The sequence below is a fragment of the Vicugna pacos genome, chromosome 18, assembly GCF_048564905.1.
Source record: "Vicugna pacos chromosome 18, VicPac4, whole genome shotgun sequence".
Taxonomy (NCBI): Eukaryota; Metazoa; Chordata; class Mammalia; order Artiodactyla; family Camelidae; genus Vicugna; species Vicugna pacos.
Genome location: NC_133004.1, coordinates 29,910,902 through 29,938,411, shown reverse-complemented (window position 1 = coordinate 29,938,411; position 27,510 = coordinate 29,910,902). Strand labels below are relative to the sequence as shown.

The 27,510-nt window shown below is 44.2% G+C and overlaps 1 protein-coding gene and 1 long non-coding RNA gene across 3 annotated transcripts in view; one reads left to right on the top strand and one right to left on the bottom strand.

Annotated features, from left to right (window-relative positions):
- RBBP6 (RB binding protein 6, ubiquitin ligase) overlaps positions 1-7,043 on the bottom strand; it is a 31,188-nt gene extending 24,145 nt beyond the window's left edge. Inside the window, exons 1-3 of one of the 2 annotated variants that reach the window (XM_072942796.1) lie at positions 6,936-7,033; positions 5,771-5,951; positions 1,180-1,279 (exon numbers count right to left, since the gene is read on the bottom strand). In XM_072942796.1, coding sequence (XP_072798897.1) covers positions 1,180-1,279; positions 5,771-5,936 — 266 coding nt within the window. In that variant the 5' untranslated portion in view covers positions 5,937-5,951; positions 6,936-7,033. Of the gene's footprint in view, positions 1-1,179; positions 1,280-5,770 lie in introns of both variants that reach the window. The other variant, XM_072942797.1, reaches the window with a different exon arrangement.
- A 16,157-nt stretch (positions 7,044-23,200) lies between these two features.
- On the top strand, positions 23,201-24,244 carry LOC140686946 (uncharacterized). Its single transcript, XR_012060950.1, has 3 exons — positions 23,201-23,314; positions 23,434-23,540; positions 24,126-24,244. It is a non-coding gene; the product is annotated as an uncharacterized lncRNA (long non-coding RNA).
- The last annotated feature ends 3,266 nt before the right edge of the window (positions 24,245-27,510 follow it).

Genomic DNA, 27,510 nt, shown 5'->3' with positions numbered 1-27,510 from the left:
ATCAAAAAATCTACTAAAACTGAATGTTCATTATTTTTTAAAAAGCACTTTTAAGGCACATAGTTCACTTGGTATTTACAGGGAAAAAAAAGGATTCAGCTTTTTAAGTTATTACTATACAAAAGAATCTCCAAATGTTAAGATATGGAACATAACTGCACTAAACTAAAGTGAATATTCTTAGAATGAAAACTTGCCCACACATGAGATATAAAGCTCTAGGAAATGACTTTATTTTACCTCAATTCCAAGAACACATTCCATTTCTCAGGACTGGCAAATTCCAGTATTTTTTACTGACCAAAAGCAGAATTTGCCAGAATTTAAAGTAAGTCTCCTTAACCTCTAAGTAAAAATCACTACCCTTTAAATAGCCTGAGCTGCTACCCTTTTCACATATCATAATTCTGTTATCATCATTTATATTGCAAGAAAGCACAGAAAGTTAGATAAAAGTTTTAATCCTGCCCCTTTAGTGACTATCTTAAGCTCTAGACTACTCCTAAGTTAGTGCTCTGTTCTTACTCCAATAAAGGGCATTTACCATGTGCCAGGCTCTATTTAATTCCTACAACTCCCTTGAGTTAAATATCTGTATCATATTTTATTTTAAAGAATATGAGGTACAGACTTTGGGTAACTTATCCAAAGTAATACAACTGGTGTGAAGCAGTAAATGGAGTCAAACCTAAACCTGATTCCAGTGTCTGTGCTCATAAATCCTGTGAACACTACAGCTTCCCAACAAAAGCTCCATTTACTGATGAGGAGCAAATGTTAGCATTATTGAACACTCTTGATGCCGACAACATTTAGGACAGCTCTCTTAAGACACTTAACATACATTTTAGTGGAAAAATGGTAGTGAAAAAAAGTGTGCAGGCAGATCAAAACCAAAGAAGGGGACAGAAATATTTACTCACTAATTTGAACATCATTTTCTCATCTTTGTAAATATTACCTACATAGAGAAAAACGTCTTTCTAATGGCTTTTACTCCTAACTACAGGTTAACTGTGGGAAGAAATTAGGAAAAAACAAACCCATCCTCATAATTTTAAAGGTTAAGAAAATATACTTATTAGGATAAAGCAATGGGTTCAGTTCTAAAATATACTGTTCCTTCTCACAAAATAAAAAGTTTATCTTGAGAACTTAGACATGGGATTTGATACTTACATAACATATGTCTTGCTTGTAGATTTAACACCTCCAATAGGAATTCTTCTAACAATTACAGATGAATTCTTAGGAATTAGAGCATTATCATCAGTATATTCTGTAAATAAAAAGACAAAGAGTTGAATTTCTTCTTGGGGATTTGGGTAAATCATAGGTTTCAAGAATTAGAAAACTTCAAACATAAATTTTATGGGAAATGATCTTAAATATAGAGGAGCATTAATAACTACATGTTCTTTGCATCTAGATTACTGATACTGTCAGAACAAATATCCAAAGCCATAAATGACTTCTTTCTCTTCAAAGGACACCAAATAGTGTCAGCAGGTTCTTGGTTCTGGCACCTCTACTTTTGTGGAACCCCAAATCTCAGTAAGACCAAGTCATTCTCTAGTTTATTTAGCCAGTAAAGCTGAACATCTGAACTATGAGAGAAAGCTGTTATTTAGAATGAAAACACTTTCCTTCCCTGAGGCCCTAAACATAGGGGGACAGATGAAAAAAATTCAATTATGACACATTTCAAACACAGAAAGGTTTTGTAATAAAGAACTAAAAGTGAGATGCAACTTTGGATAGAATGTTGATTCAAGGAAGGCCCCCTGAGGAAGTGACATTTGACACTAGAAGACTTAAGAAGCTAGCCAGATGTGCCAAAAAGCTGGCAAAGAGTGTTTCAGACAGAAAAGCATGTGAAAAAATTACCCAAAAAGGCCAGAAGAGCTGATGAAAATAAAAGAATGACTTGAAAATACAGGTAGAAAAGTAAAAATTTGTATATACATACATACATATATATATATTTATATTTTGTTTCTGACTACAATAGGAAGTCATTGAAGGATTTTAAACAAAAATGATGACAATCTAATCTACATTCGAAAAAAAAGGATAACTCTGGTATCTAAGTGGAGAATGAACCTGCAAGGGAACAAGAATAGAAACAGGGTGACTAATAAGGTTAACTGCACTGTAGTTCAGGTAAGAACAGAATAAACGATGTTCTGGAATGTGACAGAGAAATAGATAAGGCTTTCAGATGGTTTGGGGTGGGAGTGCGGAATGAAGGAAAAGGGAATCTGGCATGAATTTCGGGGTTCCTGGCTTAGGCAACAGGATGAAGAGATGTCACTTTCTGAGAAGAGAGAGGAAAGAAGGATTTTTCTATTCTTCGGTCTATTATTTGCAATACTTCTTCTGAAAGAATGAAATTAAAAAAGAAACTGGATCAATGACTTCTACTATGGTGTTAAAAAAAATTGCCAAGAAAGGAACTCATAAAACTACAAAAAACAAAAATAATCCACTACAGGGAGATAGATAACAAAATGTACCCATCCCCCTTAATCACACCATCAGGTATTAGGGATCACTCTTAACTGAGTTTACTTAAGTTACTTAAGCTTTTATATACATATATACATATATATATCAGCTCTATTATTTTTAATCATACTATTAGCATTTCCTATGATAAACTAAACTGTTCAGGAAAGGACTCTTCAGTACATTTTAAGTAGTAGGCTGTATCTTTACAAGTATCCGATTAAAGTGATGCAATTTCCCGAATTCAGGCATACCAATGTAAGACAATCATCATTATCTATTGGATAGTTCATGATAATCCCAAATGCCAAGCAAGCTCTGAGTAAGAAAAATTAGGAGCAGGGGAGATAAGGGATCTTTGAAAAATTCTAGAAGCAAAACTTGGTGTCAAACACCTGACAGTTAAGTTTCTAAGCCAAAAGAGTTCACTGTGGGAACAAGTAGCGAATGTGTTCATGGATCACTTTCTAAGACAACTTACTCATCTGATCAGCACAGTAGTGTGTCAAGCTTAAAGTCTGGTCCCCTGACGCCAGATGTTCTCTAATTGACCTTTTAAGTAACTGAATTACATTGATGATTTCCTAGTCTTAAAATACCTCCTTAACAAGTAGCCTACTAACTTCAAAAGACCCTTTTAAAGGGTCCAACAGTGTCATTTTTGATCCAAAAGCATGAAGACCATGGATGAAATATAAAACAAGATGAATTTAAGAAATGGAGAAACAGTATTTTGAAAATACTTCATCCTCAGCTTCCCAATCTTTCACACTAAGTTCAGAATAAAGGTTGTTTTGCTGGTTTGTTTTTCCGTTTGGGGGGGCTGAGGAGGAGAAGGGATTGCTAATAAGCAGAAAAGTAGGAAAACTAGTTTATACAGGACAACCATATAAAAAGATAATTTGAGATTCATTCTGAAATAGAGCCTAGAAATAAAGCAGGATTCTCAAATCTAAAACATGAAATTCTGATCCAAGCATTTTTGTCTAATCAAGATAAAAGAGTCCTAAACATGGACAAATTTCTAAAACTGCAAGGAATGTTTTATAGAAACGTGATAGATTAGGTAATTTAAATATAAATTCAAACAAACTTAAGTGATCCAGTTCGGCATTCTTTCCTAGGCAATCTCCTAACTATGAAGCTATATTTATTCTGTCCTCTTTAATTCACTGGATGGTGCTGAAACCAAGTGGCATTCTTAATCAGCTGCCTTCTGACACTGGATACTATTTCCCATAAAACTCATTAAGTGACTAGGTAACTTTTTCTCTCCTAATTTGAGGATCATATGAGATAAGAATTTTCTCTTAACCAAGAATAATAGCAAAGTTTCCTCCAATAATAACAGTTCACAAATAAAAAAAATATGCTGCTGGGCAAAGCACTTCTCTGCTTTCAGCGTCTGCATAGTAATGTATCACATAATTTCCTGGCTTAGGAGAAAAATAACATATCACAAAATTCAGAGTGGACAAGAATTCCATCAACCATAATTTACTCCAGTCTAACAAAGTTGTAATCAATTATTAGGTGGAAAAGACAAAGTCTAGCCCCAAATGAGTAAATCATGTTATACTCTAGTAAAATATGAAACTTACATGGTATATGAGAGTTTAAACTGCTATAATATTCTCCAATTTCACTTATATTTTCCTTCCTCTCATTCCTTAATTAACAATAACATATCAAGATGGCCTACCTTCTCTTCTGTTAAGTGTGACTATAATGTTCCTCAAGGAAAGAATATTTCCTTTAAGGTATTTTCTTGAATATTTTAAAAAGCTGTTTCTCTCAAATGTTCACGATCACCAACAATATTTCCTCTCAAGTAGAGGGATGCTACACAAAATTACAATTACCAAAGCCTTACATGAAGTGTCCCTTTGTTATGATACATTGAAAAAAGGGGGTAAGTAAAGAATATTCTTTCACGTGTTATGTGAGCAAATAAAGTTCTTCCTTATTATTTCTGAATCGTGATAGGCACGGGTAGTGCTGTTTCTTAACATAATAGAACTACACTTATGTCTGGATGTAAATAGAAAACAGCTCTTGTACATAACAAGATTTATTCTACCTACAAAACTATACACCAGAAGTGGGGGACCCCCCTTCAATTTCAACTAAAAGAACCCAAGTCACACCTTAAGCCAAATTCAGTGATCAATAAAATACGCTAATTAGAACTTCACTTTTCTTCTCATCCCATCAATAAAACTCAAAAGACTGACCTACTAAAAATTACACATCAGCATTACAGTACCGAGAAAAAGAAACCAAAACAAGTTCAAAGTCAGAACTGTAAAGGCCATTTTGTCAAGTTCTCATATCTTTATTAAATTCTTATTATATAAAATGCTTCAAAAAAGAGGGGAAACTTAAAAAAAAAATAAATAAGAAAAAAAGCAAACTTAAAAAGTGGCTTATTTATACTCATATGGTAGCAGCCTACTATTTTCCAGTATCCTGGTATCAACATAATCATGTAAAGTCTAGCAATTACTATGTTAAAAAAGAAAAATCTGTACTTCTGATATTTATGAAATTGCTAAACTTTAAAAGTAATGTGATGAAGAGTTCAACTACTTAATTACTGTATTACTAATTCTGGAATTTACACACACAAGTGATCACATCAGAACATACCAAATTTCAAAAGCCAATTTCAACATTTAAAGACTGGCTGGATTAAATCCTCAAAAACAAGAAAGTGAGGATCTCATCTCTCTCCACAAACCAGGCAACTCCAAAATTAAAATTAGGGGCTAACTAATGAAAGGAAGGAGAAAAACACATAAAATTTGTCATTAAACCCCCAAACGCTGTTAGGATAGACAGTTAGAGAAGTCTCTCTAGCGCTGCTTTAACAAATAAGAAAGAAGCCTTGCTTATGCTCTCCTCTTCTCCTGATGAAAAAAAGGTTAGAAGATGCTCCAGGGCAAGCACCCAAAGAACCTGGACGACACCGCGACCCTATGCCACCAAAATGTTCATTTAAAAAGCATTGGGGAGGAATAATCAAAGTTCCAAGATTGGGGATTAGCCTGTTCCGGATGATCCAAGTACGCAGAAATCAAGTAAGTCAGTTAAAACTCGAAGGTCGACAGCTGCAACACTTGGCTATCAATGAAAGTCGTACGAAAAGTGTTAGAACGGGCAGTCCCACAAGAGACGTGATGGCGGTTAGTCTCCTGCCAGGCACCTCACCACCAGCATCTATCTTCAACCAGCAAGGATGTGGAGCCCAGACGGCTCTTACCTTCTTTCGTCTGCGCGTTGGTGATCTGCAGGTCGCAGTCGGCAGCCTTCAGCTTCTCTCTCCCCATAATCTGCTTCTTTAAGTCGCAGAGGGAGATGTGGAGCCCATCAAAGGTGACGGTATCATAGTTGAGTTTAGAGGAAAACTTATAATGCACACAGGACATGGTGCCAAAGGATTCCTAAGGTTCAGCGAGGAGACGTGGACACTCTCAATATATGTGTATTTATAAACTTAAGAGCAAAATATGTACACACACAAAACACTCAGAGACAGGACCCTAAGGCCTCAGATTAAATAACCCCCCAACCACAAGCAGGGGTTCGTAAAAACAATAATCCAGAACCCCCCCGGATATTCAGAATCGCTTCATGTGGGAGGAGGCGGACGAGGACCGGGAAGGGGGCAAGCGAGAATCCGCCAACGGGCACAATGTCACCCGGCTGGGTCCCCCTCGCTCATAATAAGGGCCGGCAGGCGACGGGGGCAGGCGGTGCAGTCAGTAGCGGTCAGTCCACACGTTAGAGTCCGAATGACCCCGCGGGGTCAGGGGTCCATAGCGCGGCCGCACCTCCCGGATGGTCTCTCTCTCCGTGGATGGGGGTGACCCAGGCCCCGGGAGAAGGTTGAGGGGAGAGGGCCTAGGCCCGGAGTCCACGAGCGGCCTCTCGCCTCCTCCCGGCTTCCGGACGACCGGCGTCGGCTTCCCCAGGCCCAGGCCCAGGCCCCCACCACACACAGACCCCTGGCGCCTGCTCCCCGGAGGCCCCGAGCGGCCCCGCGGCCTAGGCCGAAACGCGCGGTCGGCGGAGGAGAGGCCTTCCCGCAGGCCGCCCCCGGCTCCGGCTCCGCCTCCCCCCCGCCGCCGCCGCCGCCAACGCCGCCTCAGACACAAAGCCGGTACTAGGCCTCGGCTAGGCCTCGCAGCGCTTCCTCACCACCCCGGGCCCCAGCCCGCGGCCGGGGGGGCTTCGGCGGACCCTGGCGACGCCGCCGAGGCTCCCTGACGCTTCCTCTCGCCGAGTGCTCCGCGCTTCTCTCGCCTTTCGCTCCCGTCGCCTTCCGGCCCGGTACCGCGAGATTAGGCCCGGAAACCGCCGGGCAACGGCGAGGGCTCCGCCGGCTCCCTTTTTGTCTCGCCCCCCTGCCGCTCTCGGGCCCTCACCAGGCGCCGGCGACACCTCCAAGCCAGGCACTATGGCGGACGCGGCCTGGCTTCGGGCAAGCGCCCCACTCCGGGGTCTCTTAAGCAGGGATTGCACGGGCGGCGCGCGTGGGGCGGGGCTGGCGTGCGCCGATAGGCGGGCCGAGGGGCGGGGCCCGCGGCGTCACAAAGCGCACCGGCCCGCCCACGTGACCCCGCGCTTTGTGACTCCCGAGCGCGGAACCTGAACCAGCCGGGAGAACGGAAGAAACCATCTGGCTCAAAGGGCGGGAGGGGGGAGGCTGCGAAGAGGACCGGCTCACAGGGGTTCCGGAGGGGAGTTCAGATTTCAGCTGCTGCTATGCTGGTTTCCACCGCGGAGGGGCGGCCGGCTACTCCCCCTTCCCCACCACCCCCATCAAGCCTCATCAGCTCCCCCAAGCTACCCAGTTTAAGTTAACGTTATGGTTGCTATGCAAACGCTCCCTAGCTTCCCCTCGCAGCAGACTGACTACCTAAAACTCATACTAAGGAGAAATTCAGGAGCAGCCCCAGGATAGAACTGATAACAGCCACCACTGTACAAATTGATTGAGTTCTTTCTATGTGCTAGGCACAGGGCTAAGCGCTTTATAACATTTCCAGTTTCTGGAGCCCAGTTGTCTGGGTTGGAACCCTAGCTGTGGGACACTAGATTTTACTCCTCTGTGCCTCAGTTTCCTTGGTTATAAAACGCTGTTAAACATAGCACTTGGTTTACTGGGTTATTATGGATTAAATGAATGAATACATTTCCATTGTTTAGGACCATGCCTGGCACAGGGTTCAATGTGACTCAGTAAATGTCAGTTTAACAACATCAACAAAAAACCCGAGGTGGTCAGCACTACCATTATCTCCAATTTATAGGTGAGGGAACTGAAGCTAGCAATCATGCACTTTCTGAATTCCCAGAATCAGGAGAATGTCTGCTTATTGGAAGGGTCCAAAATTCTGTCGCTAATTATAAATGCCAGGAAGTGTGCCAAGAATCCCCTCGGTGCAGCGGACCATTTTTTCCTTGGTGCATGGGGAAGTTATCATTACATCTCTAAAATTCATAATATAATAAAATTGCATTCATAAACTGCAATAATCGCTATTATTTACAAATGCATTTTCCACATCCTCTCTGAACTTACAGGATGGGCTGAGAGAAGTTAGTTGCTGAGAAGATCACATAGCTAAGACATAGCAAAGTTTGCCAGGGACTTCCTAAACACACAGTCCAGATTTTTTCTGAACTCAGTTTAAATCAGTCATCTTATCAGAAAAGTCTCCTGAGGCCACCTTACCTAAAGAGGACCACCATCATTCTCCATCTTTTACTCTTTTTAATTTTTTTCCCAACACTCATCATTACTTGACAGGGTTTATGTTTACTTCTAAATTCTCTGTCTCTCCCCTAGCTGGGAAAAGGAATTTTTTAAATCTCTTTTGTTTATGCTGTATCTCTGGACATAGCAGGTTCTCAATAAATACGTGTTGCATAACTAAATACATGTTTATGTGATCTATAGAAATACCGCAGTGGTAAGATTTTGGCAAATAAAGGGCAGTCCCAGAGACACACAAATACAATTTAATTCAACCACATCATGGTCAGTGATTTTCACATGTAACAAATTTCTCTCACCTTTATCTTCTTTGGGAACTCACTAAAATGTTCTTGCTCTCGGGTCCACTTTAGAACAGCTGCTTTTCTTGAAAAACCTCTGCGTGAAGGAAGGGAGGAAAATCACATGAATGAAAGAAAAACTGGACCAGAAAATGAAGAATCACCTAGGTGTCCTGGCCTTTGGGTAATTCCTCCATCCCCAGTTTAATTTAATCAGGTGGGATTCAAAGGAGGCCACATCCTTAGAGCGGAGTGGATCAAAACACTGCCAGGAGAGGAGTAAGTGTCCTTCGAAAGAGTATCTGTAGTCAGTGCTATGATTTGGTCCAATGGTCTTCTCAGCCGAGAGCCCTTTACAAAGCTTCGTTCACCCTGAGCTCTCATTTACGGAGATATCACTTCATATCACACCAAACAGGTCAAAATGTACCCACAACCCACATTAAATATACTTATGATCAGATAACTGAGTTGCTTAACTAATTGATGAAATGCGACGCTTGGCCCGTTTCATTAAATTCCTTTACTGATATCAATTTTGTAAATTTCTTTTGGTTCTATGGGACTTCGTTCCCTGCCACTGGCATATCGCCACCTACCCCTTTCAATATTTTTGTAAGCCCTAGGAAACTATTTGTACTCTACCTACAACGAATGAGGCATCCTTTTCCAAGCTCCTCTGATGTGGCAATTCTAGGGCTCCCACATCTTGGGATTTTATACCTTTGTTATTCTCAAACCCACTGTACCCTCACGCCTCCATCAAACACATGCATCTAGTAGATCCCCTACCTTATTTCCCTTCGCTAAGATTTCAGAATTGGGAGACTCAGGAAGCCCGGCTTGTCCACTGCACAGAACTTGTGCTACTACCCAGGCTCTGGAAGTTAGAATGAAGCTTGTGCCCCACGGAGGCTGTTATAGACACTTATAATCCAATCCCAAGTGCCCCAGTAGCAGTGATGTCACCAGATTGAGTGTGGCCTCCACACTGTCAGGCCAAATTCATCAAAAGTGGATATATATGTCCCCATGCCATCAAGGTACCGTCTCCAGATGGTTGATTGCCTTTATATTACCTTTATATTTATTTAATATTGCAGCCTACAAAATTTTCTCCATTTTTATATAATAAAAATCCATCAGGCTTTTTTCCTTTACGTCTTTTGACTTTACTTGTAGACTTTAAAATGTAGTTCCTGGCCGTTCAGCACCCCACTTAGATATTTATTTGTTTATGTTTCCTTCAGGTTTATGTATGAGCTTCCTCATGAAGTCCTGGGTTCAATCCCCAGTACCTCCTCTAAAAATAAACAGACTTAATTACCTGCTCCCTCCACGCCAAAATAAAATAGTTAAATAATACAGTAATAAATAAATAAAAATTTTCTAAATGGTTAAGATGATACATTTTGTGTTACATGTAAAAAAAAAAGACAAACCAAAAATATACTATCTTTCTCATATTATATTGGTTATATATCCCACTACCGGCAAAGAAAGTTCCAGACAGAAAAATGAAATGAAACGAAAATTAGGTTGGCTGCCCAAACTCTTGCCTCATTTAACTCCATAACTGGAAATAAAACTCATGTTTTGCTTATATTTTATATTTCATTCAGTTCTCATTTTCTTGTGTTCAGGTCAGAGAGGGGACTTGGCCATCAGACTCTCAGTGACCTGGGGACCTGGAGCCAAAACATGCCATCAGTGACGTCACATTATCCCGCGTCTTCTCACTTCACCCTATAAAAGTGGGACTCAAAAGCAGGAATGTTCTGAAGAGGTGGGGCCTCATAAAAGTGCCAGGGGACTTTATGTAGAGACAGACACACGCCACGCTTGCTTCTAAAAATGCCAGGGCTCTAGTAAACACAAAAGAAGAGTAGGGATGGAATGTTATTGCCAGAGCCGAGGCAGAGCCTCTCTCTCTCTCTTTCTCTCTCGCTCTCTCTCTCTCTCTTTTTTGGGTGAAAGTGGCCTATTCATTCATTCCTCCAGATATGAACTTTGTAATCAATGCCCGTATTTGCCAGGCGCAGTGCTGGGTGCTGGGTGGTCTGCAGTGAACAGATCAAAGCCCCTGCCTGCAGGGAGTTTACAGTAAGTAAGAGAAATTGTGTGATTTTAGAGGCTTCAAAACTTGCTGTGTGGCTATAGGAAAGTACCTTAACCTCTCTGGCCCCTGGCGTCCCCCAGGCCCTGTTTCATGGGCCCTGTGTGACTGCACTCAGAAGCGCCCCGTGCTTGGTTTAATGCTCTGCTGTTGCCGTCTTGACATTCCTTGTAAGTTTCATTTTCCTTTTGCACTGAGTCCCACAAAGTATGTAGCTGGTCTTGGTTTCTTGATTTGTGACAGAGTTAAAATAGTACTTTCCTCGAAACAGAAAGTCGGGCTTGGCAGAGGGGGAAATGGGAAGTTTCAGTGTCGCTAGACAAAAAATTCCAGAGATCTGTTGCACAACAAATATACTTAACACTACTCAACTATACACTTAAAAATGGTTAGGAGGGTAAATTTGTCATGTGTTTAAAGAAAGAAAAAAAAAAAGAAAACCAAGACAGAGGGAAAAAAAAAGTTTGTTAAGACAATTTCCTGGCAATGCCTGGCGCAGAAGCACATTATAAGTGGTATTTGGGAAATAAATGCAAGTGACAAATGCTAGAGATGTTTCTCTGAAGTGCTTGCAGTTTGGATACACATAATAACGACACAACAACTATTGCTGTGTTTCCCACCCGCCCGTTTCCTACGCACCATGCCAGATACGTTTAATGCAAATCTCCTTAAATCCTCCCAAGAACCCTGTGACTAGGTCCCAATAAACGAGGCAATGGGATTCAGAGAGGTGAAGTCATGTGCCTGAGGTCACACAGGATCCATAATTTAAAATGGGGCGTGCCTGGCTGGGGAGCTTGGTCTCTTTAACTGTTGACTTTATTTGACCACAGAGGCGTCCAACTGAGTGGCCCACAGGGAGGGGCACCCTCCCTTTCGGGTACTGGGAGCAGAGTTGATCCACTGCCAACAGACTGCCTCCCACCTTCCTCCCTCCGCCTCCCACTTCTCCTCTGTTATCTTTGGGCCTATGTTTTATCTGGTCTCTGCTTCTAGATTAAGTTCTCGGAGGGCACGGACCTCATCTGCCTCAGGCACCTGGTAGGTGCTGGATAATTATTTGTGGAGCCCCCAAATGACTCCTGATAAGTGGTTCTGTCTGGCTTCTCCAGCAGGTACCAGCTTGGTAAGTTAAAGCAGGGCAGTGGCCTTGAAGCTACCCTTGGAGGAAGTGCCAGCGGGGGTGCCTTGAGGTCCACAGGCCATCCATCTCTCAGGCCTTGTGCCGGCCCCTCCCTGACTCCCCCACTCGGCATCCAGGATTGCTGGTTGGATGGGCCTGGAAGTGCACTATCTCATTTATCCTGACTGTGACCTGTGTGGTAGGTCTGACTCTTTTCCCTGCTTGACACAGGAAAACAGAGGCTCAGAGAGAGAAGCCCAAGGTCACACACCCAGAGGTGAGTCCAAGGTCACAGCTAGTAGTGATGGAGCCCAGATTCAAACCCCGTAGGTGAGCTTACTCTTCCTGTCGGGGGATCCTGTTGGTGTCTGTCTGTCACCTGTGTGTCGGGGGTCTACCTTGTCTTCTTTGCTGCCCATGGCAAAGGCATCATTCATCTCCCAGATGCTTATTGAGTGACAGCTTGCTCCTGGCACTGTCCCAGGCACACGGGATACCGCAGTGAACACGGTGGGTGAGGATTCTGCTATCCTGGAGTTTCCGTCCTAGCGCTAGGGGGAGAGCTACAATGAGTGACTAGACAAGCAAAGAGAAGGTAGATAATCGTAGAATGTGACAGGTGCTCTGAAGAAAACTAAACCGAGTTAGCAAGATAGAGAGTGACAGGGGGTCAAGGGGTGAGGGTGACTTAACACTGGATGGTCAAGAAAAGCCTCTGTGAGCAGGTGACATTCGAGTGAGCTGTGTGAGGTTCTAGGGGAAGAAGTTTCTGGGTGGGATGAGCGGCACGTGCAAGAACCCTGAGGTATGATCAGGGGACAGTCCAAAGTCTGGGAGAGCTGAAGGATGGATAACAATGGGGAGTGACAGGGCTTAGACCAGAGGCAGAAGCCGGGGTCCAATCCTGTAGGGCCATAAAAGCCATTTAAATAAATTTCGATTTAGAGAGGAACGTCCTAGAGGGCTGTAAGAAGTCAGAATCCTCTGATGTTAGTGCTCAGGGCAATCTGAGTATGACTGGTACCAGGAACTTGAAGGGGCCCAGGATCGCATGCAGTTGTCAGGTGTGGTTTATTTAAAGACAGCACATACACCATGGCTCATAACAACCTTCCCGGTGGTCACATGACCAGGGTCAGGCATCAGACAGGTGGGGAAGGATGAGCCAAAGGACAGCTATTCCTTCCCGCAGCTCCTGGAGCCTGTTCCACCTGTTGTGCAGGCTGGTGGCGTAGATCTGGCAGGAATGAGTCAAAGGTAACCCTAATTATCTAGGTCCGAGACTTGGTAGAGGAAGGGGCTGGTAGAAGAAATCCTCCCCGCTGAGGCAGGAAAAGGGAAACAGGGAGGGCAAGGGGTGCCCATATTTGAGCACCAACTCTGTGCCAAGGCAGAGCCCGGAGAGCAGATTCAGCAGGGCTTCGTGGGATGTGCAGGTGATTCTGCTGCACAGCTAGGATGAAGGACCGTGTTCCAGGTGGCACGTGGTTAACTGCACAGATGCAGGCACCACAGAGCGTCGGTTCAAATCCCAGCTCTGCCACGTACAACACGAGGGGCACCAGGCAAGTCAGGAAGACTCACTATGTCGTGGTTTCCTTGCCGCCCAATGAAGCTGTCAACAGTGTACCACACTCACAGGCTATTGCAAGAAATAGAGCACCAGGGAGTGGTACCCACACAGCGTAAGCGCCGTGTGAATATTGGCCATCGCTGTGCAATTTCATTGACCTCCAGGTCCACGCTGTAAGGAAAGCATCAGCATTATTCAGATTTACAAATGAGAACCGAAGTTAAGTGACCTTTCCAAGGTCAGACTGAAAGTATTTAATTTATCAAAATGAAAAGACAACCCTCCCCCACAAACCCACATTCGATCCCAAAATGCTCCAATGACCTGGGGTCCAATGGATACACAGGACCCGTTGTTCTGCAGAGAGGAGGCAATAACAATAATACCTTTCTTGCAGGGTTGCCCTGGAGGCAAAGCGTGGCAGTTCAAAAGAGTGAGGCCACGTCCTTCTCCCAGTCACCCAAGTAACAACCCAGATCAATCCTGCACCGTTAACAGCTATACACTCCAGACAAAATGTAGAAAAAAATTAACTACCTGAGGGCACTGGGGAATGACCAAAACCAAGCAGGTGCTCAAGGAGTGTTGTCACGTGGAAGAAAGAGACAGGGCCGAGTGGATGCCCTGTTTTCAAGGCAGGGAAAATCTGTGCTGAGGGCAGGTGGCTGTAACTTGGCCAAAATACCTGATTTTGCTGGCCTGAAGAGTCAGAGGACAGTGTACACAAACACGGCTTCTGGAAGTTGAGGGGACGATACCGACATATTGACATTCATACCAACGCATAGAATTACAACACTTTTGTTTTTTTGCCAATTTAATGATATGGCATGAAAGTAACAGTATGATGGAGACCTACTTTCTGTTGTGTATTCTTTTGTACCCTCTGAATTTTGTTCCACATGTACGTTCAATTATAAAACCACTACTATCTATCTATCTATCTATCTATCTATCTATCTATCTATCTATCTATAAAAGTAAATTTGTCTTTATAAAGCCACTTTAAAACTTTCCATAGAAATATGTTGAGAGTACTTACATATATTTTTCCCTGAAAAATTTCTTTGCAAAAATAGAATATGCTAGTCATCTGCATGTCTTATTTGGGGGGCAAATATGGGTAAATGGAAGAGCTGGAATTTTATCCCATGTGTCTCTCTTACTCCCGGCTCGTTCACCTCTGTTTAGGAGAGCCTGGGGATAGAAGGCAAGCCTTTTCTTGTCTGATTTTGATTTAATTTTAAGCAGCCTTCACAAGGTGATGCTGCTGATAGCTGTCCCCTAGTGGACTTCTGCAAAACTGCTCCCACTGAATGGCAAGGACCCCCCCCCCCACACCCCGCCCCGGGTCCCTCACCTCTCTCCTGCCAGCATCCTGAGAGAGTAATAATCCTCAGTGTGGCCAGGGCATAAAGAAATAACAGTCTGATCCCTGCAGCATGAGTACTCTCTTGTGGACCAAGGTCAAGGTCAGCATGTGGTATCAGAGCTTTGGTTACAAGTTTGGGCTGGGTCAGACTCAAGAGGCACCACAGACATTTTTTTAAGTGAAAGCGAGTTCATGGAGAGAGACCCACACGTCCCACAGACAGAATGCAGTCTGTCTTAGAAACTGAGAGCGGTCACCACGGACTTCAATAATTTCTCAACCTCAGCACTCTTGACATTTTGGGCTGAATAATCTGTGGTGGGGGGCTTCAATTATAAAAGTTACTCTATCTAACTATTATCTATCTATCTATCTATCTATCTATCTATCTATCTATCTATCTATCTATAAAAGCAAATTTGTCTTTATAAAGTCACTTTAAAACTTTCTATAGAAATATGTTGAAAGTACTTCACATGTATTTTTCCCTGAAAAATTTCTTTGGAAAAATAGAATGTGCTAGTCAACTGCATGTCTTATTTGGGGTGGGGGGCTGAACTGGGCATTGACAGATGTTTAACAGCCTCCCCAGATGCCAGTAGCATCCTTCCCCCTCATTGTGACAGCCACCAACTGTGTGCAATTGTCCTGACAAGAGCCAACATGTGCATAAATCCCCTTTAGACATAGAAGCCTCAGCCTCGATTTGTCACCAGTATTTTTATGCCATATTAATCACGTGGGCTTGAGGCTCGTGTGCTGATTCAGGGAGCCTCCAATACAGGCGCCTTCCCACTCAGCAGAAGCAGCTCACAATACTCCACATTCACCAGAACTCTTTGTTTTTCAAGGAAACTGCGCTGTGAGAACTTAACCTGAGGTCATTCCCAGGTATGCCTGCCCCAGCCCAGGCTTGAAGCTAATTAACCCTTTACTCTCATTGCCACAACACTACCCAGGAAATTGAAGTGGTTTAAAAAATTTTTTTTTACCTTTTTTGTTGAGGGGAGAGGTAATTAGGTATTTATTTATGTATTCATTCGTTCATTCATTCATTCTAAAATGGAGGTACCAGGGATTGAACCCAGGACCTCATGCATGCTAAGTACACACTCTACCTGTGAGCTAGACCTTCCCCACTAAAGTTGGTTTAGTAAGTGCTTTCCTTCCTTACAGAGATGCTGTTCAGGAACCTCCTTCCTACTCACTCCACTAAAAAAAAAAGTGGGCCTCTCTGTCTTCCAGGACCCGCGTAGCCTCAAACAGCCTCCTTCTATGTCTGCTTTCAGGTCCCCTGAGCCCTACGTCCCAGATGAACTGCGTGGGACCATCACAAATCGAGGCTTCTGGGGTGGCATGCAATGGCTTAATTTGCTCCTCCACTTAAAATACTGCCTTTATATCATGTATATTGTCCTGGTGAAGGTGCAGTGCTTCTATCTAGAAACACTCGCCTGCATGCCAGAGACATCTTGCAATGTTCCCCTGAAAGGAAAGCTTGGGGGAAATTCCACTCCAGTGGGACACCAAGATTCTTTCAAGACACTGCTGGCTTCTTATACGACAAAATAGTCTAGGGAATATTGGAAACTGTTGGAAATGTGCTGGCCGGAGGGGGGGGTGGCCAAGGGAATTCTGGAAATCTCAAATAATTGTCCCTTTTGCTTGAAAATGGCAGTTTAGTTTGCTCAAAGAAAAAAATGTAAACTTGAATTTACTGATGGCTACTGGGGAGATCCTGCCTGGAAGGGAGTGCGGCCAGTGGACTTCCCTGAGAATCATACCCTCCCACAAGCATGCAAGTGCAGTAGCTATGTGACAGTGGATCCCAAGGAGCCTCAGTAGGGGATTAGAGTCATGAGACAGGGAAGGGGAAGAAGCCAGTCAACCTGTTTTATGGAGCAGTTTACTGCTGTGGGCATCCGGGGACCAAACCTCACTGGGGAACTCTGGGAGACAGCATAGATCACATATTAGAGTGATCCCAGATCAACCAAGAGAGAGAGACGGGGTGCTGATAGATCAATTCCTTTTTTTCCTGCATATTTATTACATCCTTAATGTGGACATTTGGTTGTTTTCCTTTTTTTGTTGTTGTCAACACTGCTGCTGTTAGCATCCTACACACTGTACCTTTGTACACACCCTATCAGAATGTCTTTTTAGTATAATGTATAACCAATGCAATGGCTGGGTAATCCATCAGCTCTCATCAGCATTTGGTAAGGGCATTCCCAGCCTTCCTTGCCCGGGGACCAAGTGGGCTTCCTTGCAGGTGGCCAGAGAGAGTCCTCGGGCAGAGTTGCAGCTGCTGCAGACAGAAGCTGTAGTGAAAGCTATGTGGTTGGATTCCCTCTTGCTTCTCCTTATGTTCTTCCCCCTGTACTGTCACCAACCCTTTCAGGTGGCGGCCCATTGTGACACTTTCCTTAAAAAAAGATTGCCAGAAGGAGTGTCCGTGGGATACGCGACATCTCTGCTCAGTCGATCCTGAGGCCGTCATGCATCCTCAGTCACCATTCTAAGTCTCCTCAACTTCCGGCCAGCAATTTTTTTTTCTCTCATACCTTTCAAAAGAAAGATAGGAATAGAAGTCACAAACCATAACATTCACTCTTGTCAAATGGACAGTGTGGTGGCTTTTCGTATGCACTCAATGTCGTGCAATTACCACCACTCTCTAATTTCAGATCATTTTCATCACTGCATACCCATCAGCAGCCACTGCCCAATCCCTTTACCCACCCCACCATCCAGCCCTTGCCAGGCACCCACCTACTTTCTGTCCCTGTGGACTTGCCCATTCATACAAATGTGGAGTCTTTTGCATCTAGTCTCTTACACTTAGCACAATATTTTCAAGGTTCATCCACCTCATAGCATATATCAGTACTTCGTTCCTTTTATGGCAGAATAATAGTCTACTGTATGAGTATTCTATCTTCTTTACCCATTCAAGAGGGACATTTGGGCTGTTTCTGCTTTTGGTTGTGATGAACAAAGCTGCTATGAATACTTGTGTACAAGTTTGGTTTTTTTTTAAGGTTTAAGTCTTTATTTTTTTAACATCTTTATTGTACTATAATTCCTGTACAGAGTGTACAAGTTTTTGTGTGGACATATGTTTTTATTTCTCTTGGGTCTATACCTAGGAGTGGAATTGCTTGGTCATATGGTAACTCCAAGCTTAACTTTTTGAGAAACTGCCAAGCCGTTCCCGGAGCAGCTGTACTGTGTTTCATTCCCACCAGCGATGCATGAGGGTTCCAATTTTTTCACATCCTCACCAACACTTGTTCTTCTTTTTGATCGTGGACATCCTGGTGGGTGGGAAGTGCTATTTCATTGCGGATTTGCGTTGCATTTCCCCAATGACTGATGATGCTGAGCATCTTTCCATGTGCTTATTTGGGCAGCCAATTTTGCTTGTGTGGTTTGGACTCAGTTTTCATCCCTAAGGACTCTGAGCCCCAGGTTTCCATGCAAGAAGGAGGCTGGGGTTTCTGTAACTGGGTCTTCACAGTTAAAATTGGGCATGGGAGCACCAAGGGGCACCCCAGGAAATCCTCTGAGTTCCAGAATCCTCTTCTCTATTCTCTTATAGTAGCAATCCTATGTCCTGTGTGGTAATGAGAGCGATGTTCTGTGGGACATCCCACAGGTCAAGAAGAGCAAGATCCCTTGAGACTACACTGTGACAAACAGCAAGAGAGTTGGGACAGCTCTGGACAAGACCACGGATTTGGACAAGCAAATGGAGCTGCGCTGGGTCCTCCTTCCTGATGGGAACGGAAAAGAACTCACCTGGTGCACTCAGTACAGAGGCTGCATTCATCTCTGCCGGTGAAGGTTCCCAAAGAGCAAGAGGCAGCCACTGAAGGTTTTTGATCAGGGGAGGGATGGAGTTCTGTTTGCATTATAAAGGGTCACTTGGGGTGGATTCTGTGCGGGAAAGAGATTGGAGACGAGGGCAGGAACAAGCAGCCAGAGCTCATATTTTGTGCCCTTCACCTATTTGGAGCCACTACCTGGTGGGCCTGGCTGTAGTCACTGAATCGCTAAGTGAGAATTGGAGCTAGGATTAGACTGATGTATTGGTTAAAGTAAATGACATGAGTTGCTGTAACAAATGACCCCTAAATCTAAGTGACCCCTAAATACCATAAAATTGTATTTCTTACATCATGGTCCAACGCAGGTCCATATTTTATGCCATTCACTTCTTTGGAGCCATTGCCTGGTGGACTTGGCTGTATTCATACTGAATAGCTAAATAAAATACTGAAAGTCCAGCCTACCTCTGGACCCTTATTATTATTTTTTTAATTTATATTTTTTTTGGAGGAGGTAATTATCTTTGCTTATTTATTTTTAGAAGAGGTGCTAGGGATTGAACCCAGGACCTTGTGTATGCTTAGCATACACTCTACCAGTTGAGCCATAACCTGCCCCTTGCTCTCCTTATTGTTAAGCCAGGTTTTCTGTTACTAGTAGCCAAAGGCATCCTAATGGATAAAGCTCCTGGTGGGATGTGGATGGACCTGGAGTTGTTCATGGTCACCTGTGCCACCACACAGAGGAATCCTACTTTAAGAGAAACCAACACAAGCAAACTGAGCCAAGAGGTTCAGAAAGACACATTCCCAGGGCTTTTTTCTGACCGCCTGATCCAGCAGGGCTGGCACGTTCAGTTACACGAACCTTTCAACCAACCTCCCCGTCCTTTATTTTTAAGCCAATTTGAACTGAGCTTCTGCCATTTGCAATGAAAGAGTCCTGACTCTTACAAGGTTGAACCAGAAGGTGTGAAGAATGAAACTGTTCCTGCCATGGGGATGGGAAGAGTAGCAAAAAGGGAAACCAGGCAAGCTCTGATGGACGTGCTCTGACTTAACTCTGCTGCGTGTTAACATATGCAGTTGGTAGAAAGATCATTGTGAGATCAGCTGTTGAAATCACCCGGAGTTGGGTTGGAGCCAGGGACTGTAACAGAAGAATCCGGTGGATTTAGGAGTGGATGGGGGATTGACGCAGCAGACATCTAGTGCCCACCCACGTGCCTTTGGCACTCTCGATTCCATTCCATGCTGACTGCGTCCTCCTGCAAGCAGCTGCAGCTCAGCCTGAGCACTTCCTGCTGGACTAGGGGTCCCGGGGGGCCGGTGCCCGGGAGCAGCCACCAGCAACAATGGATGGAATAACTCAGAGTGTTTTGCACTGTCTCCCATTGTCTCCAGTGACCCACAGCAGCAATCGGCTCAGGAAAGCTCCCCTCACTGGCTTCTTTCCTTCTCCTGTCTTACTTCCTGTACCTACTTATGGGTTGAACTGTGACCCTGCCCCATCCCTAACCCCAGGACATCAGAATGTGACTGCATTTATTTGGAGACAAGGCCTTTAAAGATGTGATTAAGTTAAAATGAGGCCCTTAGGATGGGCCCTAATCCAATCTGACTGATGAGCTTCTAAGAAGAGGAGTTAGGGCACACAGAGAGACATCTGGGCTGCACACAGAGGACAGCCATGTAAAGAGGAAGCAAGACAGTGGCCGTCTGCAAGCAAAGGAGAGAAGCCTCAGAGGAATCCAATCTTGCTGGCACCTTGATCTTGGACTTCCAGCCTCCCCAGCTGTGAGAAAGTGTACTTCTGTCGTTTAAGCCCCCCCAGTGTGTGGCACTTCGTTCTGGAAGCCCCAGCAGACTAGGACCCTTCCCCAGTCCTCTCTCAGTGCCTCCTGGGATGGCTTCCCAAACAAATAATTTGCACTGAAATCCTTGTCTTGGGAGCCCAATTCTGAGCCCAATGAGGAGAAGGTCCTGGGGTGCCCGAGCTTTATGGGTCAAGCTGCAGTGCTCAGAAGTCAGGGAGGAGGCGACAGAGGGGTGTGGTGAAAAGTGTGGTGTTTGGAATCAGACAGAACTGGGCTTACGTCCCAGCTCTGCTGTCTCTTGGATGAGTTACTTAACCTCTTTAAGCCTCAGTTTCCTCTTCTGTAAAATGATGATATTGTAGAACCTGTCTCCCTGGGGTGCTGGGCGAACGAACCCAGAGAGGCAAGTAAAATGCTCAGCGCTCTGCTGGGGGTGGGGGGCTGGGGTGGGATCCACACTTAACAAGCAGTAGCTCATCCCAGTAGTGGTGGTGTTCATGACACCGAAGTCCCTCCAACCCAGGTAACTGGAGGGCAGCCTGAGCCCCGGGCTGACTGCAGGCAAGAACCCACCCGAGGCTCCGTGGATGGAGTAATAGGAAATAAAACCGTGGCATCTGCCTTTTGCTGAGTTTCTAGTCCAGGTGGGAAGCCTGGTGCCCTGAGATGAGCTGGCTTTCCGAGGCGGCGATTCTAAAGTTCTAGGGAAAACAGCATTTGAATGGAGAGTGAGGGACCTCCGCTGTGGCACCTACGCAGTAGCCTCCAGTTTCCGAGGGCAGGCATCCTGTTTCTTTTGCCTTCCACGTATCCGTGAGTGCCTAGTGTAGTGCCCAGCACGGACGGGTACATGTGCGTATAACTTTGGAGCAAACCCTTTAGAACTGCAGGTTCTGGGTGTGAAAAACTGGTTGTTCGTGTGGTCCCAGTGATGTCAGAGAAGGTGTTTATAAGCGGGATTATGTCTCTGAATGCAAGACGATGGCTCTCTTCAGCCGCGCACTGTGCCTCCTGGATAAACAAGAGGGTCTCAGATGGGATTGGGTTAAACTCCCCTCCATTTCCACTTATAAACTGTGTGGACGTCACCGCAGGGAGTAACTTCTCCGGGGATTCAACACAATTCAGCATTTAGTAGACTCTCAGTGAAATCTAGCCTTTCCTGGGGCCCCGCCCACATTTGGACATTTGAGCCCCGCCTATCAGCTTTCCGCTCAGTTCTCAGTTTGACCACTAGAGGTCAGGCTAACCCCAAAATTCAAAGCTCCTTAATCCAGAGACCAAAAGCAATTGGTCCCGTAAAAAGTGAACACTTGCCGCTTCCCTTCCAAGGTGTGCCTCTGTCCCTCCCAAACAGTCCTCGGATTTTATCACTAGGCCAAGAGGATGAAGACTCCCAATGAGGGCAAATAACGTTGAGTAACTTTTGAGAAATCATTAGGGTGTAAAAGAGACGAGAGAGAAAGCTGGAAGTAATAATTTCTGTGTTAACTATGTGTGGGGAAATTTTAAAAGAATTTTACATTCATGCCTACTCTACTGGGTGGGTATTGTTAGGTTCATTTTACACATGGCATAGGGGCATGAAAGACTGAGATTAGCTTGGGCCCAGGCCTGACTGCCGTTCAGAACCAGCTGATTTATTTCAGGCCTGGAGCTATGAACCATGAAAAGCTCTGAGCACTTTCCAAATCTTTCAGGCGTGTTGGACCAGACAGCGCCCTTGATCTCGCCCTCCTTCTTTCTGTCTGTGGCTTTTTGGGGGGTCATACCCATACAGGTTCTGAATATGGACAGACCTTTTAAGATAGGACAAACTTCCAATCAATTCTCATTTCTTCCAGGTGAGCTGCTGGCGTCTCTGCAAACTCAGATTTTTCTCCAAATGATTCGCAGAAACAAATGCTCCCTCAAGGCAGAGGTGGGTCTATCCTTGTGTGCTGGCATCTGGTGACAGAGTGGCATTCAATAAATTAAAAGCAACAACAAAGTGGTGATGGTACTACGAATAATAAACTCTTATAAGCACTAAAAAAAAAAAAAAGGAAAAGAAGTATTTGCTGGTGGCTGTTTGCTTGACTCTTCCCACCGAACGTCCTTTAAAGTAGACATATCCCCCTTTTCTTCCTTCCCACTGAGAGCACTTGAGTTGGAATCTCTCCTAAAGACTAAGCCACTCACTAATTCATTCACATTCATTCATTCACTCATTCATTCCCAAACACTCATTGTGCTTGTATCCTGATAAATTCTGGGGTTACAAGGGGTGTACAGTGCCGACTTTTGAGAGCTTCAAGTTCAGGAGGAGACAACCTGGGGGCTATGAGTTCAGATCTCCTCGGTCCCGTCCCCTCCTGGCTCCACCGTCCCTGGACGTCTGCTGCGTACTTGACCCTGTCCCACTTAGAAGCAGAACTCACTGTGGCCTCTTCAGTTAAGGGCAGAGAAGCACCAGGACTGGACGGTCTCATCAGGTGCCAAGATCCGGGAGCATCTCAGAATCTGCCCTGGAGAGAGGGCAGTGGGCAGCCTGGGTCCAGTCTCGGCTCTTCTCTGAATAGACAGGCTTCCCGGTCTAAGCCGCCTGCTAAGCCTCCTAAAATCGAAGGCTGCGCAGCCAACCACCCTCAGACGAGTCATGCACAGCCTTGGATCCTGAATGCGAATGCAGTCATAGTAACCCAGCCACACTTGCTTGTTTTAAGGCCTGAGGGCTTCCGCTAATTTGAGGGAGTCTGGAGTATTAACAAGCGGGCAGGTTGACATCATGGGGTTGATCAGATGGACCTGCAGCGATGACCGGGGCTCACATGGACATCGTTTCAGCAGCGTGGCAGCTCCTGCTATCTTTACTGGACCTGTTCCGTGGCCTTTCAGCCCTGATGCTGTGCAGGACTCACTCACAGGTAACAGCAAGCATTTCAGCCGTATTTTCTAGGCATCCGTCCTTATTCCAACTTCTGGTATACATTAACCCCCACAGCAGCCTTGTGAGCTGGGTACTCTTATGGGCCCCCTTTTGCAGAAGAAGGAGCTGACACAGATGGGAGTCATCGGTTGGAGGTCACAGAGCTGGGAAGTGACAGAGCTGGGATTTGGATGCAGGTGGTCCAACTCTCCCTCCCAGATGCTGTAAGTAGACAAAAACCGGTGGTGGCTTTATCTAGTCTGGAGCGTGGCTTTTTCTTCGGCTTTGGATCTTAAACACTGAGAATTTGCTTCCGTTGTTCTCTGATGTTACAATGACAACTTTCTCCCTAAGGCAATGGGTGAGTGAGTCATGTTACGTTGCCTGGGGGTTTGGGGTGCGGAAGGAAGTCAGAAGAACAAGAGATGGAATATATCACATCTGCCTCTGCACATCCCCATCTCGTCTGCTTTCACTTTATTCTGCTTCCTGTCTTGGGATGGGTTTTAAGATTCTGTGGCCAGCCCAGGCCTGCCCTTCCGGGATGCCCTCTCCCTCCAGAGCAGTGCTAGCTGATAGAAATATAATGTGAGCCACCACACACGATTTTACACGTTCTGGTAGTGTAATAGGGTGGAGCAAACCTGGCTCCATACTGGATCTGGTTCTTTTACTTTAACTTTCATATTCTATTGCTTTTGCTACAAGTTAACTACATGTTGCCTGTAAGCTTCAATGATACATGATGGCCCATCTCTGGGCACCCTGCCTCCCGGGTAATGAGTGTTAAGCTAAACGCCTTTCTTCAGCTCTGGGGAAACATCCTGACCAGGCCCACCTGTGAATGACAGCAGGAAGGAAGAAATTAACACATCCCTTCCGGAGGCTGACCGGAACCAGGAAATGTTTGGCTTAACTCCCCCCCCCTTTAGCATAGAAGAAGCCTGAGTTCTAACTCAGGCAAGATGGTTCTTTGGAACACTAGTTCCCTCATCTTCTTGGTCCGCTGGCTTTCTGAATAAAGTCACTAGTCCTTGCCCCAGCAACTCGTCCCTTGATTTATTGGCCTGTTGTGCAGTGAGCAGTACCAGCTAGGACTCTTGGTCACAGCAGCCACCTTAAAAAGGACACGAATGAAATTAACTTTAATTTTGCTTTATTTAAACCAAGTTATGATTGCTTCAGTGTGTTATCAGTGTAAAAAGTCACTGCATTCTTTTATCATGCTAAATCTTTGCAAAAATCAGGGTGTATTTTATGCTTAAAATCACATCTCAGTTCAGACTAGTACTTCCGGTACTCAGTAGCCACGCATACCCACTGGCTCCCGTGAAGGAGAATTAATAAAATGGCCACATTTAGGTGAACAGATTGCTTATTCTTATGCTTGCCCTTAAAACGGCCAACTAACCTGACTGACCAGTTGCTACTCACAGCTCCAGGCCCATTGTTAAAATAAAGCTATTCATTTCATCGTTTCTGCTTTATTCCAGTAATCAAAAGCAATAATCACACTTGCTTCCTGAGTTGTTCTCCAGGGAGAAAGTCATAGAATTGTAACCTTACAAAATAGCTTGAATTACCAAGAAGACCACGTCATGCGCTTTTATGAGATAAAAAGATTGAAAAAGCGACAACCGCTAGCCTCTATAGAATTGGTCTCCTGGAGGCACCATGACGCCACTCTAAGTTTTACGATGAGAAAATAACTGTTGATGGTTATCGATGTTGTGTTGTTTGAGCTCTGGCTCTGTAATCACCCTGCTCCACTTCCAAGGTGGGTTCACAGTACTGAAGGCGCCAGCCTGCTCTGAGTCCCCTTTGCCTGACAAAGTAATAAAGCTGTCTCTTTTCTCCTATGCTCTAAGACCCGGTCTCTGACTCTCAATTTGGCTCATCAGGGACAGTGGCCGATCTTCAGCAACTCTCTCAACTCTGTAAGGTTAGAAAAATAATCATGTTTGCCTGGTAGGCTTACATTTCTTAAAAATTACTTTTATTTCATCTTTATTGAACTTTAATGACAAATAAAATGGTAACATATTGAAGTATACATCATTGTGACTTGACATACACACACACACACACATTGGGCAAGGATTCCTTTATCTAGCTAATTAATTCCTCCATCACTTAATGTATTAATCTTTCTTTTTTTTTTTTGGTGAGAACATTTAAGTTCTAAGTTTTCTAAGTTCTACTCTCTTTGCAAATTTCAAATTATACAACACAGCATTATCAAGTACGGTCACCAGGCTTCACATTCGCTCCTCAGACCTCATTCGTCTTACAGCTGGAAGTCTGTAGGCTTTCTGTTATGGGTAAACCAGACAGTCCGTGTGAATGTGTTCACTCAGCACAGAGTGTTTGTTCAAAACGAAAAATGATTGACAACTTCGAGAGGGTTCAGAATGGCTGGTGTAGGGAGCGGTAACACCTGTAAGGTCTCTAATGAGATTAACATCCACTGGTTACTGACCACAGGGCAGAAAGTTCAGGAGACCACAGCCTGCTCTGGGCTTTGCTTCCCTGGGGTCCTTTGGAGACCATCCCATGTCCCCACTACCTTTCCTTGGAAAGGAGGAAATGAGTGGAGAGTTTCAACTTTCTTCTCCTTTCAGCTTTGCATGAAACATGCCAACTCTGGTCAGGAAAAAAGCTCAGAGAAGGGTGCTCTTTGGTGTTCCCTTGTTCTTTTTTGAGCCACCAACACAGCATACTTTTTTCATTTAAAGATACGGCCGAATCTTAAAAAGAAGCACACACAGGCCTATGGAGCTAGTGATCCAGCATAATCTGGCTTCTAAAGTGTTCTTTGCTGCATTCTGAAACGCGATTTGATTTAAATGGTTCTGGATTAGGCCAATGGAACCTCAGTTTGAGCTCTGGTCAACTCTGCTCTTTCCTGTCCAGACCTGTCTCTGGGACCAAATATATATTAGGGGAAAATAAATCTCCAGTTCCCCAAAGCTGTAGACATCACTTAACAGCTTGAAACTATCTTCTTTTATGAAGCTATTTGTCCACATAGATATTTCCATAACAATTTTCAAAATTAGGTTAGTATCAATGATACATTTAGTCCTTAAAATTTCCATTTATTTTTTCTTATTACAAACATAATTCATGCTCCCTGTAGAACACTTAGAAAATGTAGGTAAATAAGAAGAAGGGCCCCAAAATTACCAGTAATCCTGCCAGCACACTTTGCATTTTGACGTATATTTCCCCAGCATTGAAAAACGTCTAACTGATGAAAATGGGGTCACACTTCTAAAATTTGATGTCTCATGGCTGTCTTCCTCAGCCACTGCTTCTTCTTCTATAACATAAATTTTTGTGTGGCTTCATAATAAATATACAGTAGGTTACAGTTAATGCAAATTGGAATTACACAGTTTGAAATAGTAGGATATAAAATACTAATTAAATTTTGCTTTATGGGCAAAATTTGAAAAAATGTGAATCCTGCCTTGCATTTACTTTTGATAGGAAATGTAATCTTGCACAATGTGAGTTTTTGCATTCTGCGAGACCTTCAGCCATACAATCCCTTGCATAAAATATGACTGTCCTGAACTCCTGTTTATTTAGCCAGCACCCTATTGATGGTCACTTATGACTGCAACAAGCTTTTTTTGAAGATAAAGCTTTGCACACACCCATGATGATCTCCTTAGGAAAAATTTGTAGGTGTGGAATTGCTGAGTCAAGGCTTCTGATGGACATTATCAAAGTACTTCCTTAAAGGTGGGATCAACATTTATTCAACAAATATTTACGTAGTGCTTACTATGTGCCGGGCACACTTATAAGAACATCCTTGTGATAATGCTGCACGGTGGGTACTATTATGATCATCCCCATTTTACAGATGTTGAAGCTGAGTCAGCAGCGGTTGCCCAGGTCACAGAGCTGGGAAGTGTTACAGCTAGTGTTGGAGTCCTAGCTCCTAGCCACGGCGCCTTGCACGCTGCTTCTCCAACATTTTGAGCAGTTAAGTACGAGGTAGTCAATTCCCTGTACACTTACCCACAATGGGTAACACCTATCTGCTCAAAGGGGTTGTGAACATACTATTTTTTTTTAATTGAAATATAGTCAGTTTACAATTTTGTGTCTATTTCTGGTGCACAGTATAATAGCTCAGTCATACATATACATACATATATTTGTTTTCATATTCTTTTTCAT